This window comes from Hyperolius riggenbachi, chromosome 12, assembly GCF_040937935.1.
Source record: "Hyperolius riggenbachi isolate aHypRig1 chromosome 12, aHypRig1.pri, whole genome shotgun sequence".
Classification (NCBI taxonomy): Eukaryota; Metazoa; Chordata; class Amphibia; order Anura; family Hyperoliidae; genus Hyperolius; species Hyperolius riggenbachi.
This window is the reverse complement of record NC_090657.1, coordinates 112919593-112941265: the sequence shown is the minus strand read 5'-3', so window position 1 is coordinate 112941265 and position 21673 is coordinate 112919593. Positions and strand designations below refer to the sequence as shown.

Genomic DNA, 21673 nt, shown 5'->3' with positions numbered 1-21673 from the left:
AGCCATTTTTTCTTTACATTTTTTAAAATTGATTTTCTCAAAAACTCCAATTTGAAAAAAAATGTTTTGACTTGTTCCCATGGAAACACAATCCATACAGTTCAGCGGGTTGTTTGTAAGTCGGGCATTCGTAAGTCGGGGACTACCTGTATAGATCATTTCAGTGTGATATGTAACAAAGTTATCGCTGAATGAATGGGAAGAGCGCTGAAATGTGATAATTGTTTTGGTTGTTAAAGGGACCCTGAGCAGTACCCTGAATTAAAAAATTTCACTTACCTGGGGCTTCCCCCAGCTTACCGTAGGCCACGAGGTCCCCCAGCCTCCTGGCTCCTCTCCGTGTCCCGCCAGCAGCTCATTACCGGCGACACCCGGGCCGACTCTTCCTGGATCCTGACGTTTCGAGTCATCACGCCGGCCGCTATGCATCATCACGCTGGCCATGGGACCTCGCGGCCTACGGTAGGCTGGAGGAAGCCCCAGGTAAGTGAAATTTTCTAATTTTGGGTACTGCTCAAGGTACTGGGCTAAACCACCAATCTGACGGAAAATTGCATGATGTGTATTATTATTTAATGGATTTATATAGCACTAACACCGCCACCAGTGATCAGCAAAGCACTATGACATTGCTAATGTATAGTAGCAATCACACCTCAGTTGTGCTTTGTTTAATATCGCAAATGTGCTGCCTGCAGCATTGTGGGAGCATTCACAATGTGAATCTCTTTCTCCAAACCAAATTTCCCCCTCCCCAACCAGTAGCACCCAGTGTGGCTCTCCCTCTTCCCTCAGTATTACCTTACTTCTTCACCCAGTAGCAAACAGCTTGACCCTACTTCACCACCCAGCTACTTTTCCATGCCACCTGGCTGGAAAATATTTCTGGTTAATTTTAAAAGCATGTCCAGTACATGCTGATCAGTATAATTATTTTATATACCCCAGGCTCTCAGCAGGTGCAGCTGCCGTCACTTTTACACCAGGGCCTGCCTGGATCCCCTGCTGTCATGCGTGAGGAATCGCCAACGGTGGCTTTTCTGTTAGTTTTCAGGAAGTCGTTCTGCACCTGATACCCTGGAGCATGGCCTGTCAATTAACCCCAGCAGCACAGCGAGACCTCCCACTGCTGTGTCCTCCCCCACTTGAACTAACAAGCTTTGAATCCCTATATTTTGGTTTTGCTAGACGTAAAGGAACCTTGTTGACTTTATATAATCTGTTACTTAACAGTAAGGATGAGGTTAAGTTGCCCTACATGGAGGCTTGGGGAGTTGGGTCTTCAGTTATCTACAGCACGCGAAAATCCTGCCAACAACCTCCACATCTCTGGTATCCAGAAACGCAAGATTTCACTTTTCTGATATTTTTAAAGACACCCCTGTTATATTCATGTTCCAATACTGCACACTCACAAGGTTGCATAGCTTCTATCCTATGGTTTCGCCTCACTGTTTTAGAGGTTGTGGAAATACGGGTTGCTTGACCTGAATATTTTGGGATTGTCCAACCACAACTAGTTTCTGGGCCTCTTGGCGTGTTCTACTTGAGGAGGTCTAAGATCCCAACCCCCTTCCCCCAAACTCTACTATATCTCCCTAATGACACTGTTCCATGTGCTTCTCATGTCATGTACTGTACATATACATGCTGAATAGTAAATCCTGACCACTATTATGCTATCTGGGAGGAGTGGTTGGAGAATGGGGTGGGGGGGGGGGGGGGGGCTACTGCTTGAGGGAAGAAGCTGTTCCTGTGCCTGGGAGTTTTAGTTGCGCCTGACTGGTATCTTACTCCTGAAGACATAAGCTGAAAGATGGAATGAGAAGGGTGACAGGGGTCCCAGGCAATCTTGGTTGCTTTCTTTCTGCACCTGCTAGTTTAAAGATCCTGCAGGGAAGGTAAGCTACAGCCGATCATTCTTTCTGCTGATCGGATGATTTGCTGCAGTCTCACATTTCTTAATACTACAGACCGTCATTGATGACAAAAATGTTATCATCATCAAGAAGGTGTAGTAGAGGATTTACTACCTGAAAAGGTTTGGCATACCACAAAAAAACAATGGTGCAGTTCTGCACTGCGAACAGAGAATCCATCATGAGATGGATTCTCTGTTTGCAGTGCAGAACTGCACCATTGTTTTTTTTTGTGGTATGCCAAACCTTTTCAGGTAGTACATCCTCTACTACACCTTCTTGATGATGATAACATTTTTGTCCCATTTTTGGTTGTTGGAGATTGCGGACCCAAGAAATTTGAATGACTACGCTGGTCAATGTAGATCCATTCATGGTTAGGAAAAGGTGCTGGGGGGGGGGGGGGGGGTCTCCTAAAGTCTATTATCTCCATGGTCACAAGTTCCAAGTTGTTGCTGGAGGAAAGCTGTCCCACTATATATGTAACCAGTATCTGTTTGACAACTTGGGAGAAATCCACCAGGCACTGACGCAGAACAAATTTTAACAAAAATTTTATTAGGACCAAAGAGAAAAAGAAAAACAATAGGTCCAAGTTCAGCTTCTTTCAACCAATGCAAATTACTACAAAGTATGATCTAGAACAGGTCAGTCTTCTTGAAATCTTCGTTATTCAATCTAAGCAAAACTTCTTGGAGCTAAGAAGAAACATGCAATACAATCACAGAACATTTACACGGTAAATATCTAACTCGATTTACTGCTGACTTCTTACTATGAAGTACATAAATACTTTTATCTTCACTTTGAGTTTATCAGCTTCCCATATGCAGTTCATAAAGATAAAGACATCTTTAGAGCAAAAAAAAATAAAAAAAAATCTAAAATGCTCACTTATTCAAGACTAATTTTGCTGACCAGCAAAACCCTATTTTACTCCCATTTCAAGGGATTACCCAAACTCTCAATACAATCCTAGTGGGTAAACTCTGGGTACTGGATTATCAGTCGTTATTCCAGATTTCAGATAATGAATAAAATAAAATAAATAGATAAAATAAATGAATATAGTCGATAGATAAATAGGGTAGAAAGTTAATCCTATTAATAAATAAAGAAATTACCGGTAGTTAATACATTAATGGTACTAGATGAGTTAATAAATAAATTAGTTAATAAATAATAAGTATTAGCTAGAATAATGGTTAATTAAATATATGGATCTGAACTCTCTCCTTCTCCATAATAAAAATGTACCACTTGGCTCTTTTGCTTAAAAATGTACTCTGGCAGCCAATACTTCAAACGAGTAAGAAAGAGGGAGAGAGAAAAAAAAATTAATAGAAAAAAGAAGAAAAAAAATATTTCTTCTGTAAACTCATGTACACTCTTTCTCCACAGGATATTCCGGATGCCAGCTGCAGTGTTTTTAAAAAGGTAAACTAAGCAATAGCTTTATTTATACTGATAAGTCCTTTATTGTTAATCATCTTCGTTTTCGTTCAGGTTTCAGGAACTACCACTGACCAATTGGACTATAGGTGAATATTGTGCTTAAAGAGAACCAGAGATGAAGCAACCTCATGTATTTTACCTTATAAATCAGTGGGAACATGACAGTAAACACCTAATCTGCTCTTTGTTACATTGTTCTCTGTTTAATTTGCCTGTTATCACCTCTAAGATAAGAATCCCGACTAAGCAGTCGGTCTGGCTTTGCTACAGAATAATTATAGCTGAGACTGTGTTCTTTGCTGTCTTCAAGTCCAAGCCTGCCCCCTGCTGGCTTTGCTCAGGAATCATTATAGCTGAGTCATTATAGCAAAGCCAGAATCAATGCTCAGTCCGGGATTCTTATCTCAGCTAGATAACAGACACTTTTAGCAGTGAGGATGGAACAGAGAGCATGGTAAATGTTTTCTCTAATGTTCCCACTGATTTCTATGGTAAAATACACAAGGGTGCTTCGTCTCTGGTTCACTTTAAAGAAAAAAAAAACAAAAACACACTCTTAGCCACTTATAAATAAACCATTAATTTAAATGGCCCATGTCAGCATGTATGTATATGGTAGGCGGCGGAGGCCGTAACTGTCTATGTGGGGATTAGGACTCAGCTTTAGAGACATTTTATCTCCAGGTGATAAACTGGGTTTGAATTAGCAGGCTGTTATTACAGTCCGTATACTTATTTGTAGAAACCATATCAGTGTTATGAAGAGTTAAACAGTATCTGCTATACGAAATACTAAAAACTGTTCAGGAAGGAGACCCTTATCTCTGCAATAGCATTTGCTCACTTCCCCTTTAATAATGAAAAATCAATGACTAATGACAGGCAGGCAGTGAGAAATTGGTAATCCATTTGCAGATGGATTCAAGAATGCAAAGTTGGGAGAGCTTGCAGTGTAGCAGCGATGGTATAATGGTATTGAACGCAGCACTGAAATCCTCAAATAAAATTCTGGCATAGGTTCCAGGGTGTCTAGGTACTCTAGTAAACAATGCAGACAAGTTTACAGCACTGTCTGCAGACCTATAGGCAGATTAAGGTGGCCATACACTGGTCGATTTGCCATCAGATCGACCCAACAGATAGATCCCACTCTGATCAGAGAGGGATCGTATGACTGCCTTTACTGCAAACACATTGTGAATCGATTTCAGCATGAAATAGGTTCACCATCTGTTAAGCTGCCACTGCCCCCCCCCCCCCCCCCCCCCACCGCATGCATTACCTGCTCCTCCGGTGCGTGTCCCTGCTGCTCCTCCGCTGGGTTCCGACAGGCTTCACTTCTTCCTGTCCGGGAAAGTTTAAACAGTAGAGGGCCCTTTACTGTTAAACTTACTGTCAGGGAAGGAAGAAGTGAAGCCTGCTGGAACCCAGTGGAGAAGGAGCAGCGGTGACAGCGGAGACATGCGCCGGCGGAGCAAGTAATGTATTGCTGCTAGCGTCGGTCGGACATTCGAAAGCCGTTACCGACGCACTCCCGACCTGCCGGCGATCGAGCGAACTCTTCCGCACGGACGGATCGATGGGAACGAACAATTTTGGACGGAAATGGATGGTTCAGTCAGCGTTTGCGCAACGATTTCACAGCAGATTCGAACACAGTGATCGAATCTGCTGTATATCGGCGGGAAAATCGTTAGGTGTATGGGCCCCTTTACAGGGAGACCAGCAGGGGATATGTGATGCATTTCAGATAAGCCATTATCAGCTTTTCAAATGCTTTCACGATGACTGCTTACCACTAGTATCAGCCAATCACTGCCTGCCACTAGACATGAAAGATCGCTGCCTACCACTAGAATCAAAGGATCACTGCCTGCCACTAGCACCCTGATCCCTACCAGCCTGCTACTAACATCCACTGATCCCTACCAGCCTGCAACTAATATCCACCGGTCCCTACAAGCCTGCCATTAGAATCGACCACTCACTACTTGCCACTAATATCAACCGATCAGTACCAGCCTGCTACTAGAATAAACCGATCATTGCTGGCCTGCCATTAGAATCAACCAATCGCCACCAGCCTACCATAAAAATAACTGATCAATCAAGTCATGCAAGTAATTATTACCATTCTGAATCTGACTTTCCCCAAGGAAAGTAGTGGTTAATTTTGATAATTTCACTGACTAGCTATAAAATTTTGATCTGAAGTCCTGTATGTGCAGTATAAGCTTTTGCTCTGTGCTTATACAGATAGTAAACTAGCTGAAGAGTGTGCTGATCCCTTTTTCCCCTACTATGTACAGTGTAAAATGTTTACTAACTGTAGTGTGAGCTAATCCTTCCTACCTCTGGTATATACAGTATTAGCTGTCACTCTATTCTTATATGGACCTTCATTGTGTGCCATAAAAGCTATTAAAGAGAACCCGAGGCGGGGTTCTTACATCGCAATCCCCATACAGAGGCTGGGTCTGCCTATAGAGCCCAGCCTCTGTTGCTATTTAGCTTCCCCCAAAGTCCCCCCCTGCGCGCTGCGAGACCCCATAAAAAAACACAGCCGCGCCGTGCGGCTGTGTTTACCTCACTGATGGCAGTCTCCGCGCTCCCCCCGCCTCCTGAATCACTCCGGTCCCCGCCCGGGTTCCCTTCCCTCCAATCAGCAGCGAGGGAAGGGACGTGGGCAGGGACCAGAGCGATTCCGGGGGCGGGGGAGCGGAGAGACTGGCATCAGTGAGGTAAACACAGCCCGCTGAGACACGCTGAGTGTCGACAGCGCGGCTGTGATTATTGGGGTCTCAAAGCGCGCGGGGGGGGGGGGCTTTGGAGGAAGCTACATAGCAACAGAGGCTGGGCTCTATAGGAAGACCCATCCTCTGTATGGGGATTGCGATGTAATAACCCCGCCTCAGGTTCTCTTTAGCCGTACATTAATAAATTTTCCTGTACGATCGACCAATTGGTTTGATAATTCTATCAGATTGAGGAAGAATCGAGGGGGTCACTGCAAATCACCATACCGGGTAACACCAACGCTAGTAATGACTCTGCCTGTCTCTGCATTAGAAAATGTAAATGTGAGACCTCAGGTTTTTTACAAGCCTGGTGATCCCAGCTATGCCTCCATTTGGTTCACACACATGGGCGTCCGGACGTATGGCAAATTGGGGCCGCCCCGCTGAACCCCCCCCCCCCCCGGGCGAATCAGTGTCAGCACCCCCTCGCTACCCCCCACCTGACTCAGCGCATTAAAGGGGGAGCAGCAGACATAGCGGTGGAAAAGGGGGGACATTCCCCCCCTTCCCTCACCTTGGGGCTCCCCCTTACTCGCTCCCCCCCGCCTCCATAATGCAGCAGCGGGCGCAGCAGAACACTTCCTCTATTCTCTGCTTGCGAGGAAGGTTCTGTGCGCAGCTGGTCTGGTCAGTGACGTCAGACCAGTGACGCACAGTCCTCCCTCTCACGCAGGGGAATAGAGGAAGTGTTCCGCTCTACTGCCGCCTGCCAGCCGCTGCATCATGGAGGGGGGACCGAGGAAGGTGAGCCCCAAGGTGAGGGAAGGTGAGACGACCCCCCCCCCCCTTCCCCCCGCCTGAACTGGGAGGGGTCCCCTGTCACCGCCTGAACTGGGGGGGGGGGTCCCTGTCACCGCCTGAACTGGGGGGGGGGGGGTCCTGTCACCGCCTGAACTGGGGGGGTCCCCTGTCACCCGCCCTGAACTGGGGGGGGGTCCCTGTCACTACCTGAACTGGGGGGGTCCCTGTCACTACCTGAACTGGGGGGGTCCCTGTCACTACCTGAACTGGGGGGGTCCCTGTCACTACCTGAACTGGGGGGGTCCCTGTCACTACCTGAACTGGGGGGGTCCCTGTCACTAGCTGAACTGGGGGGTGCCTGTCACTACCTGAACTGGGGGGGGGTCCCTGTCACTACCTAAATCGTGGGGTCCCTTTCACTACCTGAACTGGGGTGGGGGGCTCCTGTCACCTACCTGAACTGTGGGATCCCTGTCACTACCTAAACTGTGGGGATCCCTGTCACTACCTAAACTGTGGGATCCCTGTCACTACCTACCTAAACTGTGGGATCCCTGTCACTACCTAAACTGTGGGATCCCTGTCACTACCTAAACTGTGGGATCCCTGTCGCTACCTAAACTGTGGGATCCCTGTCGCTACCTAAACTGTGGGATCCCTGTCGCTACCCTAAACTGTGGGATCCCTGTCGCTACCTAAACTGGGGGGCCTGTCGCTACCTAAACTGGGGGCCTGTCGCTACCTAAACTGGGGGCCTGTCGCTACCTAAACTGGGGGGCCTGTCGCTACCTAAACTGGGGGGCCTGTCGCTACCTAAACTGGGGGGCCTGTCGCTACCTAAACTGGGGGGCCTGTCACTACCTAAACTGGGGGGCCTGTCGCTACCTAAACTGGGGGGCCTGTCGCTACCTAAACTGGGGGGCCTGTCGCTACCTAAACTGGGGGCCTGTCGCTACCTAAACTGGGGGGCCTGTCGCTACCTAAAACTGGGGGGCCTGTCGCTACCTAAACTGGGGGCTGTCGCTACCTAAACTGGGGGGGCCTGCCGCTACCTAAACTGGGGGGCCTTCCCGCTACCCAAACTGGAGGGCACCTGGCGCTACCTAAACTAGGAGGCACCTGTCACTACCTAAACTATCCAGCCAGCCAGCCCAGCATCACCGCCAGCCCAGCATCACCCGCCAGCCAGGCCAGCCCAGCATCACCGCCAGCCAGGCCAGCCCAGCATCACCGCCAGCCAGGCCAGCCCAGCATCACCGCCAGCCAGGCCAGCCCTGCATCACTGCCAGGCCTTTCGGCACACACATCCCAAGCCAGCCAAAACCAGTATTGCCAGGCCAGCCAAGCACAGCAGCCAGTAGAGGGAGAATTCAGAAGCCAGGTGAGAGGTGTCTACCATATTAAGGGGGCATTCTGCCTATGTATGTGAAATGCTGTCTATTTATGTGCCTCATGACTGCTGAATGTCTTGTTGGGGGCCTCATGGTTACATTTTTCAAGAGTAGGATGGATGAAATTGTTTATCTTCACAGTTTATTTTCAACTTGGATTTTCCATAACGTTCATGTATGAGTTAAAACGTTTGTATTTAGTTTAAATTGCTGTTGGCACTTTGCGATAGATAAGTGTCTTATGGGTTGCAGTTTGGGCACTCGACCTCCAAAAGTTTCGCCACCACTGTCCTAATCTAATGTCCCACCATTGCCAAGTCCATGTAAACTTGTCTCCACCCGCGACCACACCCACATTCTGGTCCATGACCACATCCATTTTTTGGCAACGCCGCATGACGTAGCCCCATTTTTTGGCGCGCCACACAAAGTACCCCCCAATTTTCAGCACCGCACTACTTCTTCCTCACCTCTTTTTGCCCCCCCCTGGAAAATTTTCTGCAGGCGCCCATGTTTACGCAGTATAATGCTAATGTTGTTAAGCACAGCTCATATTCAGGACTTCAAATTTTCTATCCTTAATTAGCATGCACCTTAAGGTGCGTACACACACACACACGACAGCAGCCAACAACTGGTCCGTCGGCATCTCCTGCTGGGCGGGTTTTCAGCAGAATGTAGTGCGTGTGTACGCACTGTCGGGCGGACTGATAAGGCTGTTCCTGAACGATCCGCCGGGGCGGACCAGTCGTTGGCTGCTGTCGTGCGTGTGTACGCACCTTTACACTGCTACCTACATAGCCATTTTAATGTTGCCACAACTAACAAAGACACAACACGAAATTAATGTAATTCCAACCTACCTGTCCAGCAGTTCCGGCAACTGATAAGTAGCCACTGTATTTGCACAAATAAATCTTCTGAATTCCCAAACGTGGATCACTCACTGTATGGGTCAAAAGAGCCAACCTGAAAAGAATGAAATGGGTTAGGAAAATGAAATTTACAAGGACAGCAATACACAAAGTACAATATGTATGATGAATTGCGCGACACAAAAAATACATAAAATGTGCTAAGATTAAAAAGGCACTCACTTTCCTTAATGGGGGCCACTCCTCTTCCCCCATGAGAATTTAAGTTATCATTTGGATCAGAGTCAGTTTGAAAAACTCCTACTGTAATCCATTTTGTACATGAGTTGAAGGCACACTCCTGAAGCATCCCAGAAACGTACAGTGCCATCTTCATGTCTGTACAAAAAAACATGGTAACTGTTAATGTGGAAATAACAGAAGCTTCAAACTCCACTTTACAAACCTTATCAAAAAAAGGAAACTGCAGTTGAGGATGCAAGGACTGGGGAAGTTTCTGTAGGTATGGATAGGGAATGGACTAAAGTACAGAAAGCAAAGAGTTGCAGTCAATGGATCATATTCAAAATGGGTGACTGTTAGCACTGCGGCCCCACATGGGTCAGTACTGGGTTCAATACCCTTCAATTTATTTATTAAAGGAAATAGTAAATGAATTAGAAAGAAATGTTGGTATTTTTGCAGTTGATGCCTAACTGTGCAGAATTAGCAACCCTCAAGAAGATAGTGACATATTGCAGAAGGATCTGGATAGGATGGCTGTAAGCCCACATAAATGGCAGATGAAATTCATTGTGGAAAAATGTAAAGTCATGCATTTTGGTTGTACCATCGGTCTAGCACCATACAAAATAAACGGAATACAGATGGGTACATCAAAATTGGAGAAGGACTTGGAAGTACTCATTGACAACGAGTTAAGTACTCGTATTCAATGCCAAGCTGCTGCAGCCAATGCTACTAACATTTTGGGAGGCATTAAAAGGGAAATAAAAACTGCGGATGCTTGTATAATACTGCCCCGTTTAACTCTTTAGTAAGGCTGGATTTGGAATACGGAATTCAGTTCAGGGCACTGTATAATAGGAATATTACAGTTTTAGAGCAGGTGCAGACACAAGCAACAAAATTGATTAGAGGGATGGAAGGTCTCACATACCAGGAAAGGTTAGATAAACTGGGCTTATTTAGCCTTAGTAATTAACATGTTTAAATACATCAGAGGGAAATATAAAGTTCAGCAGATGAGCTTTTTGTCCCTAGGCTTGTGCAAAGGACTAGGTGACATCTGTGCGTGGAGGAAAAAAAGTTTTAGCTATGTATATCAGAAAGGGTTCTTTACGGTTAGAGAGATTAACCACTTTATCTCCCCCGGCCGAGCATCTACATTGCTGCAAAACACCACTTTACCCCACAGGGACGTAGATACTCATCCCTTGCTGCCACACACTCCCGCTCGCTCCCACGCTTGTTCTCGCTACCGATCATTAGAGGGGAGCTGAATGAATGGGAACGCAGCTCACATTCATTAAACTAAGTCCCTGTGCCAATGATCGCCGGCATCAATGAGATGCCACGGGCATTTTTATCTTCTGAAGACAGACATCGATGCATTACTTCCTATTTACGTACTTATAGTATGTGAATAGGAAATAATGCGCAAGGACATCTTGTATCCAAATAGTAAAATTACACGTAAATACATTTTAATAAAAATACCCACACTTACATTTAAAATTCTCTCCCATAGTACCCAAGTACATTTTTTGCATAAAAAAAATAAAAAAATAAAACTGTCAATGAAAAAAAATAAATAGCTACCTTAGGGACTAAACTTTAATATGTATGTGAATAAGGTATATTACTGTTATTTTTTAAAATTATGGGCATGTAATTAGTAATGGACGCAAACCTGAAAAAATGCACCTTTATTTACAAATAAAATATTGTCTCCATACATTGTACTAGGGAAATATTTTAAACGTTGCAATAACTTGAAAAAAAAGGGCAAATAAAATGTGTAGGTTTGATCCACAGTAGAATGTTTTATTTTAAAACTAATAGCTGAAAAAATTATTTCCATTAAAATGCAGCTAGAATAAAATAATTCTTAGCAAATAGTACCACCCAAAGAAAGACTAATTGGTGGTGAAAAAACAAGATATACCGTAGATTGTTTTGTTGTGATAAGTAGTAATAAAGTTATAGGTGAATGAATGGAAGAAGCGCCGAAAGGTGGACATTGCTCTGGTTTTTAAGTGGAAAACTTCTTGGAGATGAAATTGTTAAAATGTGGAATGTAATTTTTGGAGAGAGGTTTTTATTTTGCCATCACAAATTGTCATATACAAATTACCCCAATGCCTCAAATCATCCTTTTTGGGGATACTGTACGAGAAGGTGTGGTCTAAATCACAGAAACCTATTGCGCAAGGCATGGTACTGCTGGAAAAAACTACTGTCCAAAAATCGGATGATCCTAAGGTTCCCCACCATGAAGAAATGGAAGAGCCTTTTGAACTCCAATTTGTTGCCTACAAAAATAATGCAATGGGCTAAGAGTTTTTTTTTTTTTTTACAGCTATACACATGCATAGGAGGGAGAAACTGGTTACTTGGCAGTTTGAAACAGATGTGATTTACCACAATACATCACACTATGGGAGGGATTTCACCACATTATCAGCCGTACAGACCCCCCCCCCCCCCCCCCGATTATATATTTGAAAGAAAGGAAAAGGCTTATCATGAATAGGGGTATCAGCTACTGATTGGGGTGAAGTTCAATCCTTAGTTATAGTTCCTCTAAGTATAGCCTCTCAAACTTGCTTGCATCAGTTGATGATGCACATCCATGCTTGCATAGAAACTAAAAGGTGCCAGGTTTGTGTTCGGAACATGGTAGACCTGTTCCAAAGTTTAGCAAACTATAGGCATAACGTCTTTCATTATTCTGTAATGTGTACTTACCCTGTTAGCAGCAAGTCTCTCTGAGGCGGAGCTGGTGCCAAGTCAACACCTCCATCAAGTGGCCATGGCTGTAGAAAAATAAAAAAAAAAAAGAGAAAAAAAAAGTGTCCAGCAATATAACTTGAAGCTCTATTTAAAGGATACATAGTTGACTAATTTATATAAGAAAAGTGGCTGTAACAGACACCAGTCAAACCGCATTCAGAACATCGATCGATATTATTATGTGGTATTATTAGTTTTGCTTGTTTGTGCGATTAATAAGGGAGATAGATATTTTACAATTTCTAAATTCAAGATAATTTTGCATCAATATATGTAGTGCTCCTTTCAAAGACACCAGGGGCCCATATGCAATTTAGTTTTCTCCTAGGTGATATTTTTAAACTTGTCAATAAAATGCCTTTTAAGCCACCAGAAAGCAAGAAAATACTGAAATTAATTTTAACAGTACCTTTTCACCTACTTTTCGGCACATTTTCAGTTGAAAAGTGCTTCAAAGTTCTTTTAAATAGAAAATGAACAATTATCTCCTAGGAGAAAACTTGGGTGAAAAAGTTAATGGCATATGGGCCCTGGAATAAGAGAGATAGGGAGGCTACCATATGTATTTCCTTTTCAAGGGCAACTGAAGCGAGAGATATGGAGGCTGTCATATTTATTTCCTTTTAAGCAATAGCAGTTGCCTGGCTACCCTGCTAATACTCTGCCTCTAATACTTTTAGCCATAGCCCCTGAACAAGCATGCCGCAGATAAGGGGCCTGATTCACTATCCGGTGCTAACCCAGTTAGCACACCCAAAGGCTTTGGGTGTGCTAACTAGGGTGCTAAGTAGTTAGCACCAAGAAAAGTGAATAAGCTCGCGTGCAAAACTTCACGTGCGCAAAGTCCGGTGTGCGTGAAATGTCGCATCATGGTGCGACGAAAACGTCGCATAGTGCATTCATATGTCGCACTCAATGCGCCCTTATAATCGCATCAAGTTTTGCGCTCGGGACTTTGCACGCGAGCGCTAGGTAGTGCACACAATGTTTTTAGGCGTGAAGAGGGGCTTTTCACAAGCGTGCTAACAGTTAGCACCGCTTTGTGAATGAAGCTTAAGGTGTTTGACATTGTCAGAGCTGAAAGATTAGCTTCATGCTTGTTTCTAACATTAGTCAGACACTACTGCATCCTAATAGACCAGCAGGACTGCCAGGCAATTGGTATTATTAAAAAGGAAATAAATATGGCAGCCTCCATGTCCCTCTCAATTCAGTTGTCCTTTAATCAGTAAACTACTGCTCCACGCCGATTAGTAAAAAATGGCCTGGTCACTAGCGGTGTTTAAGACCGCAGTCCTCAAGAGGTTAAACAGCGCAAATTGCCTAGCTGATCCTCTGCCTCAAATACTTTTAGCTATAAACCATAAATAAGTATACAAATCAGAGGTTTCTGACTGAAGTTTGACTTAATTTGCCGTATGCTTGTTTCAGGCGAGTGATTAAAGGGAACCTTAACCGGCGGGGAAAAATAAATTAACTTACCTGGGGGCTTTCCCAAGCCTCCTGCAGCCGTCCTGTGCCCGCGCCGGTCCTTCGGTGCCCTCCGGTCTCCCTCTGCCGCTAAGTTTCGTTTTCGGCCGACCGCCAGTCGTCCTCCGGCAAAGCGTCCTCTTCTTCCGCATTCCCCGTCGTAAAGAGCCGTAAAGCGTCCGCATGACGCGTTTGGCATCATGCGGACACGCTTTACGGCTCTTTACGACGGGGAATGCGGAAGAAGAGGACGCTTTGCCGGAGGACGACTGGCGGTCGGCCGAAAACGAAACTTAGCGGCGGAGGGAGACCGGAGGGCACCGAAGGACCGGCGCGGGCACAGGACGGCTGCAGGAGGCTTGGGAAAGCCCCCAGGTAAGTTAATTTATTTTTCCCCGCCGGTTAAGGTTCCCTTTAAGCAATACTGACGCATGAAAGATAAGCAGAAATACCACTGGCATTGTTTAAAAGGAAATAACTATAGCAGCCTCCAGAACCCTCAATTCAAAATATGTTTTTTTACAAATTCAACAAAATACTAACTATAATAAATAAACATATTACGGAAATTATAAATCCTGATCAAACTGGCTTCATGACACACAAAACTACAGACATAAACCTTAGAATTTTTACCCATATTCAATCACCCAATACTGCTGCCTCTCCTAAAGCTCTGGCATTCGTTGATATACAGAAAGGGCCGGATTTGTGGGCAGGCCAACTAGGTCAGTTCCTAGGGCCCTGGGGGCGATTGCTAGTTATCCCGCTGATGCTGCCTCCCAGCCCTGGTGGCCTGCCCACACAGACGTGCACTGCCCATCGCCCGCTTGCACAGATTGTCGGGTCTGCGTCTGCACTGCCGCCCCATCCCGTCCCTCTATTCCCGCTGGCCGCCCGCACTGTACGACCTCCCAAAGAGCAGTGACACGCAGGGATATGAGAGAGAAGAGCCATGTGCGGTGACGCGCCGTATACTTCCTGAATACAGGACGTGATCAGTGATGTCACTTCCTGTATTTGAAGCATACAGCGCGTCACAGCACATGGCTCTTCTCTCTCTCATCCCTGCGTGTCATCGCTCATCGAGATGTCTGAGTGTGGGCAGCCAGCGGGAATAGAGGGACGGGATGGAATGGGGCGGCAGCGCTGAGGGGACCCCGGCAATCTGTGCAACAGGCAGCACGGCTGGGAGGTCAGATTTAAATATGCGGCTGGCAACTGACAGCAAAGCAGAGGGAGACCCGGTCCGAGCAGGAAGCACAGCTAACTTATGCTAGAACTTTGACTGCAGAATGCTGATGGAGACCATGGGCTTGGCTGCAGCATTTAAAGGTATGTTGCAGTGTAATGTTGTGGTCACTAATTGCCCACAGAGCAGCTTACACTCTAACCCTGCAGTCATGTCACTAACTGCCCGCAGAGGAGCTCACACTCTACCCCTGCAGTCATGTCACTAACTGCCCACAGAGGAGCTTACACTCTAGCCTTGCAGTTATGACATCCTCTGATTGTCCAAATACCAATGAGTTGACTCTACATTCTCTGATTGGTCCAATGCTTCTAAGTTTTGTGATTGGGCAAAAATTGCTGTATTTTATGGCATTTTAATTCAACAAAGAGGGCTATGAAAAAAGTGTGTGTGTATATATGAGGAGGTGGGGGGGGGGGGGGTTAGGAAGCTGTTGGTTAGGGCGCGGCTGGTGATAGTGGGCCTTGGGCGGTGGAAAGTACAAATACGGCCCTGTATACAGAGGGCATTCAATTCAGTTGAATGGCCATACTTGTGGGCAATGCTCAGTAAATTAGGGTTTGGCATCAAACTTAGATCGTGGATTCAAACCATCTACAAATCCCCTTTATCACAAATTAAAATTGGATCTGAAATCTCAAAGCAGATTGGACTATATAGAGGTACCAGGCAGGGATGCCCTCTCTCTCCAGCTTTATTTGCACTAGCTATGGAGTCAATAGCAACAGCCTTACGACAGAGCTCTGATATACTTGGATTTTGTGTTGGTGGGCTGGAGGAGAGGGTATCCCTGTATGCGGATGATTTAGCAATCTACTTGGCAAACACAGCTATCTCCTTTGCAGGTGCCATTGAAATAGTCTTCTTTTACCGGTCTTGAGGTAAATTGGTCTAAATCTAAACTTCTCCTGAGTTCCACCTCCATACCTCATGCTCCAATGGAAATAGTCACCAAAACCAAAAATTTAGGAATCTGGATTTCTAACAATACTAATGACTTCCTAGATGATAATCTAACCCAATTACTCCAACATACCAAACAAACTTCTGGGTTGGCAGGGTCTTCCTTTGTCTCTGGTAGGAAGAATCAACTTGATTAAAATGAAACTTCTCTCTAAATACCTTTATGTATTTAGGAAATGTGCAATATGAATTACTCGTAAATTTTTCACTCAACTAAGCTCAATTCTTACCAGTTTTATATGGCATAATAAAAACCCAAAAATAAGCTTAAGAAAACTTCACGGCATGGACGGAGGGAGGACTAGCCTTTCCAGACCTCTTTAAATATTATTTAGCCAGCCATTTGGTAACCGCCAACTGGTGGTTGATTTAAGACCCTTTCAATGCTTCTAGACGCTGCAACACTTGGATCCTTTAAGGCCCTTAGACATTCTGAGGTACTTAATCGGAGTGGTGTGTTACCAAATTGGGCAGTAAAAGCGTGTCTTAACTGTAGATAACGGAAAAAAATGGGAATTTGGTAGAGAAAGTTTCTTTTATGGAATTGAATTCAATAAGACTCCCAGCTTGTACAATATGTTCTAGGTGTGATACTCCCTTAGATATCCAGATTATAGGGTCAGAAATAGAGTAGAAGTGAGACAGGGTTGGGTTATTCCAGAGGGGTATATTGGGGGAAAGTTTATTTTTGGGCGGGCAATTCCATTTGTGGGTTTAATCTCAAGCTTTAATAATCACCTTCATATTATCAGTTAGAGGGTACGGAACTGTGACCCCTCTATATAGCATTCTATATAGAGGGGTCACAGTTCCGTACCCTCTAACTAATAATATGAAGGTGATTATTAAAGCTTGAGATTAAACCCACAAATGGAATCGCCCGCCCAAAAATAAACTTTCCCCCAATATACCCCTCTGGAATAACCCAACCCTGTCTCACTTCTACTCTATTTCTGACCCCATGATCTGGATATCTAAGGGAGTATCACACCTAGAACATATTGTACAAGCTGGGAGTCTTATTGAATTCAATTCCATAAAAGAAACTTTCTCTACCAAATTCCCATTTTTTTCCGTTATCTACAGTTAAGACACGCTTTTACTGCCCAATTTGGTAACACACCACTCCGATTAAGTACCTCAGAATTTGAAGACATTCTAATAAAGGACAACCTCACAAAGGCTTTATCAGCAATTTATCAAAATATTATACTGATAACTGAACCCCATCTTACCGCTTATGCATAGTCATGGCTTAGCCTCTTACCAAATCTTGATGACGAGGAATGGGAGGATGCTTGGATCAAGCCCTTAAACTATCTCATAGCAACCCGGGATAGGTTAATACAATTCAAAGTCTTTAATAGGGTATACCTAACTCCCGCAAAATTATCTAAATTTAATCCGATACTCTGTTGGTGTTGTGCTGCAATAGATGCTGATTTAGATCACATAAGGTGGCACTGCCCCAAATTATCGTTTGGAAAACCATCTGAGTATATTACTAAGATCACTAAGACTCACACACCTAATGATCCGCTATACTGTATTTTAGGAGATACCACTAAACTAGCTAATACCCGTGCCCAAAGAACACTATTAGGTCTGCTATTGTACTATTACCGCAAAGCAATTATACTAAACTGGAAAAAAAAAAAAAAAGGAGGACCCACCTTCATTAAAATATTGGAAAAACCGGACTAATACCTCTTTACACTTACACAAAGCTGCTTATAAAGCAAGAGGGTGCCAGGAAGAAAATCTGGAAGTCATGGACCAGTAATAAAGACACAAATTGAGTTTTACAGGATTAAACCTTTATTACATAAACACACCATGGCCTCAATTCACTAAGCATATCTCCTGTCTTTAATAACGTTTCTAGAGTGATCACCAATGTGATGAGGCATGTCGTATTCAGGAAACATTTTACCTCAGGCAAACCTAAAGTTAACTCTTCTGTCTTTAAGTTAACTCTTCAATCCTTAAAATAACTCCAGCGTTAAAGACAGGCTGTTTATTAACTGCATGTGAAAAGAACTACAGAGGAGGTAACTTAAGGATTGAAGAGATAAGATAACTCTTACTCTGTGGTGGTACGTTTTCTCTTGCTTTATTATCTCCAGCATGATCTTAGTGAATTGAGGCCATTGGCATTGACATCAACAGCCCCCGGTAAGCGTTTCCACAACATTTCAATTGGTTAAAGGCCAAGACTTTGACTTGGTTATCCCACAGCAATTCTTCATTAACTACTTACGTACCTTAAGGACCAGAGACCACTGGTACCGTAAAACGAGTTTACCCACGATTCGCTGCACAGACCCTTCACTCCCTCTGGTCATGCCACTCTCCCATCTCCACAGGTATCTCTCTCTACCATCCCCATGATGGCAGATCTGTGTGAGCAGGTCAGGAGCTGCTTTCATTGACTCCTGACGCTGTCCATTATGGTGCAGCGGCGATATTGCTGTCCTGTCAGAGCCGCGCAGCCACAAGTAGGACATAGATTTTGACTGCGCTGGTCGGGAAGTGGTTAACCATTTTTTGGTAGAACAACTTTTGTGCTTAAGATCATTGTTTTGCGGCATAACCCACTGTCTCTTGAGATTAAGTACACGGACAGGTGTCTTGACATTTTACTTCAGTATCCTCTGGTACAGTTCAGAATTCACTGTTAAGTGAAAAATGGCAAGGCATTCCGGCCCACTTGCAGCAAAACAGGCCCAAACCAGTATGCTTCCACAACCATGTGTGATACAAGGTTTTTGCGGTAATGCAGCATTTTCCTTTCTCAAAACCACCCCCTCATTTTAGTCAAATAGTTATATTTTGGCTTTATGTGTCTGTAAAACATTCTTCCAGTATTCTTATTCTTCTGGTTTTTCCACATGATCATTGGCAATTTATAGACTGTCGATATCTTTGCATGAGAGCAGTGGCTTTTCGCATTGCTACCCTGCTATACAAAACTACTCTCTGGGCTCCTCTGGGCCATTTTGGTGCCCCAGGCAAGGCACATTTTACCCCCCTAATCTTCTACATTAATTACTTTTGCAGCCTTTAGTTTTATAGTGACACTGAAGCGAAAAAAATCCAACACTTGTGATATAATGAATTGTATGTGTAACACGCATAATTCATGGAACATTAGTAGCAAAGAAGAGTCATTTTAATTTTCAGTTTTATATCTTTTATTCTGTTTTAATCATTCTCTCATATTTGCAGTTTACAAACTACACTCTGTATTTTAAACTATGAAACAGGGCAGAGCTAATGATCCTCTGAATGTTCCTGCAGTAAAACCGTAAACAAACAGTGAGAGACAGGTTGAGGTAAGCGCTTCAGAAAACAGCACTGTATTGGTCAGAGAGCTCAGAGAAGCTCTTTTGCAGATAGCTTATGTCGATGGTTCCGGTGATTGTAACAAGGTTCATCTAAAAGACAAAAGGAGACCAAGAGCACAAAGGTGCAGAATTGTGTAAGATTTAGAAAAGCAAATTGCTAAGGATGTATATACTCACAAAGGTGGGTTGCAAATCCTTGCAACCAAAGTCAGAGCAAGCGGGAAATTAACCGTCCATGCTCGGTTTTCCAGGTTTGTGACGGGAACTGAGTGGTCGCACTCCGGAAGTTCTTTAAGACAACTAAAAAAAAACTATCACCTTTAAAAGAGGTATGACAAGACACTTAAACCAGGGGAGGAGGCGCTCAATGCATTAAAGATAGGCTAATAAGCGGTTACCCTTATAAACAGAGAGGTAATCTTACCTCTCAAAGAATTTGGACCAGTTTACTGATAAAAGTCTTTTATTCCGGTACACATAGACAACGCATTTCACAGGTGCTTGTCTGCTTCCTCAGGTCAGTGAAAAAACAGCCTATTCTTGCCTGTCAGGCTTCAGCCAATGAGAGCCGATTGCTCTCCTGCATCCCAGGGTGACAGCCATATCAAAAGGCTGTCCCCAGTACTGTGTAAGTAGACGGCGATCGCCGCTAGTAGACTGATGACTGAGCAGGGCACCATCATCCAAGCGGAGATGCGAGCGCATTGGCGCGCACGATCTCCTGCAAATCCCGCCCGAGGACTTTACGCCGACCGGTGTTAGGCGGTCCTGGACCTGGAATTTTGGCCCACTCTTACCTCGAAAAATGCTCCAGGTCTCTTGGAAGGGTGCCTTTTCCCAACAGAAATTTTAAGATCTCGCCACAGGTGTTCAATGGGATTTAGATCTTGACTCATCACTGGCCACTTCAGAACTCTCCAGCGCTTTGTTGCCATCCATATCTGGATGCTTTTTGATGTAGACCCAAGATCTCGGACGCAAACCCAGCTTTCTGACACTGGGCTCTACAGTGCGACCCAAAATCCTTTAGTAATCCTCAGATCTTTCATAATGTCTTGCACACATTTAAGGCACCCAGTAGCAGAGGCAACGAAACAATCCCAAAACATTGAACCTCCAACATAACTGTAGGTACTGTGTGCTTTTCTTTGTAGGCCTCTTTACGTTTTTGGTAAACAGTAGAATGATGTGCTTTACCAAAAAGCCTTATCTTGGTCTCATCTATTCACAAGAGGTTTTCGCAGAAGGATTTTGGCTTACTCAAATACATTTTAGCAAACTGTAGTCTTTTTTTTTTTTTTTTGTTTGTCTCTGCGTTAGCAGTGGGGTCCTCCTGGGTCACCTGCCATAGCATTACATTTTATTTAAATGTCAACAGATAGTTTGCGCTGACACTGAAGCTCCCTGAGCCTGCAGAAAAACTTGAATTTCTTTGGAACTTGTTTGGTGCTGCTTATCCACCATCCTGACTATCCTGCATTGCAACCTTTCATCAATTTTTCTCTTCTGTCCATGCCCAGGGATATTCGCTACAGTGCCATGGGTTCCAACAAAATACATAAATGAGGTGGTTTACCACAAAGATAAAGAACAATGTGAAATCTAGACAGTTTAATTTGCATTATGGCAATGTGTTTCACGAGTAGGGTTGCAACTACAGTGGAGGAAATAATTATTTGACCCCTCACTGATTTTGTAAATTTGTCCAATGACAAAGAAATAAAAAGTCTCAGAACAGTATCATTTCAATGGTAGGTTTATTTGAACAGTGGCAGATAGCACATCAAAAGGAAAATCGAAAAAATAACCTTAAATAAAAGATAGCAACTGATTTGCATTTCATTGAGTGAAATAAGTTTTTGAACCCTCTAACAATAAAAGACTTAATACTTAGTGGAAAAACCCTTGTTTGCAAGCACAGAGGTCAAACGTTTCTTGTAATTGATGACCAAGTCTGCACACATTTTAGGAGGAATGTTGGTCCACTCCTCTTTGCAGATCATCTCTAAATCCCTAAGGTTTCGAGGCTGTCTCTGTGCAACTCTGAGCTTGAGCTCCCTCCATAGGTTTTCTATTGGATTAAGGTCCGGAGACTGACTAGGCCACTCCATGACCTTAATGTGCTTCTTCTTGAGCCACTCTTTGTTGCCTTTGCTGTATGTTTTGGGTCATTGTCGTGCTGGAACACCCATCCACGACCCATTTTCAGTTTCCTGGCAGAGGGAAGGAGGTTGTCGTTCAGGATTTCACGATACATGGCTAATGCGATTAAGTTGTCCTGTGCCCTTAGCAGAAAAACACCCCCAAAGCAAAATGTTTCCACCCCCATGCTTGACGGTGGGGACGGTGTGTTGGGGGTCATAGGCAGCATTTTTCTTCCTCCAAACACAGCGAGTTGAGTTAATGCCAAAGATCTCTATTTTGGTCTCATCAGACCACAGCACCTT

The 21673-nt window shown here is 44.3% G+C and overlaps 1 protein-coding gene across 1 annotated transcript in view; it reads right to left on the bottom strand.

Annotated features, from left to right (window-relative positions):
* The window catches only part of LLGL2 (LLGL scribble cell polarity complex component 2), a 269216-nt gene that overhangs the window by 150572 nt on the left and 96971 nt on the right, over positions 1–21673 (bottom strand). The window contains 6 exon segments of the mRNA XM_068264456.1: positions 9168–9245; positions 9247–9273; positions 9402–9434; positions 9436–9486; positions 9488–9557; positions 12150–12217. Coding sequence (XP_068120557.1) covers positions 9168–9245; positions 9247–9273; positions 9402–9434; positions 9436–9486; positions 9488–9557; positions 12150–12217 — 327 coding nt within the window.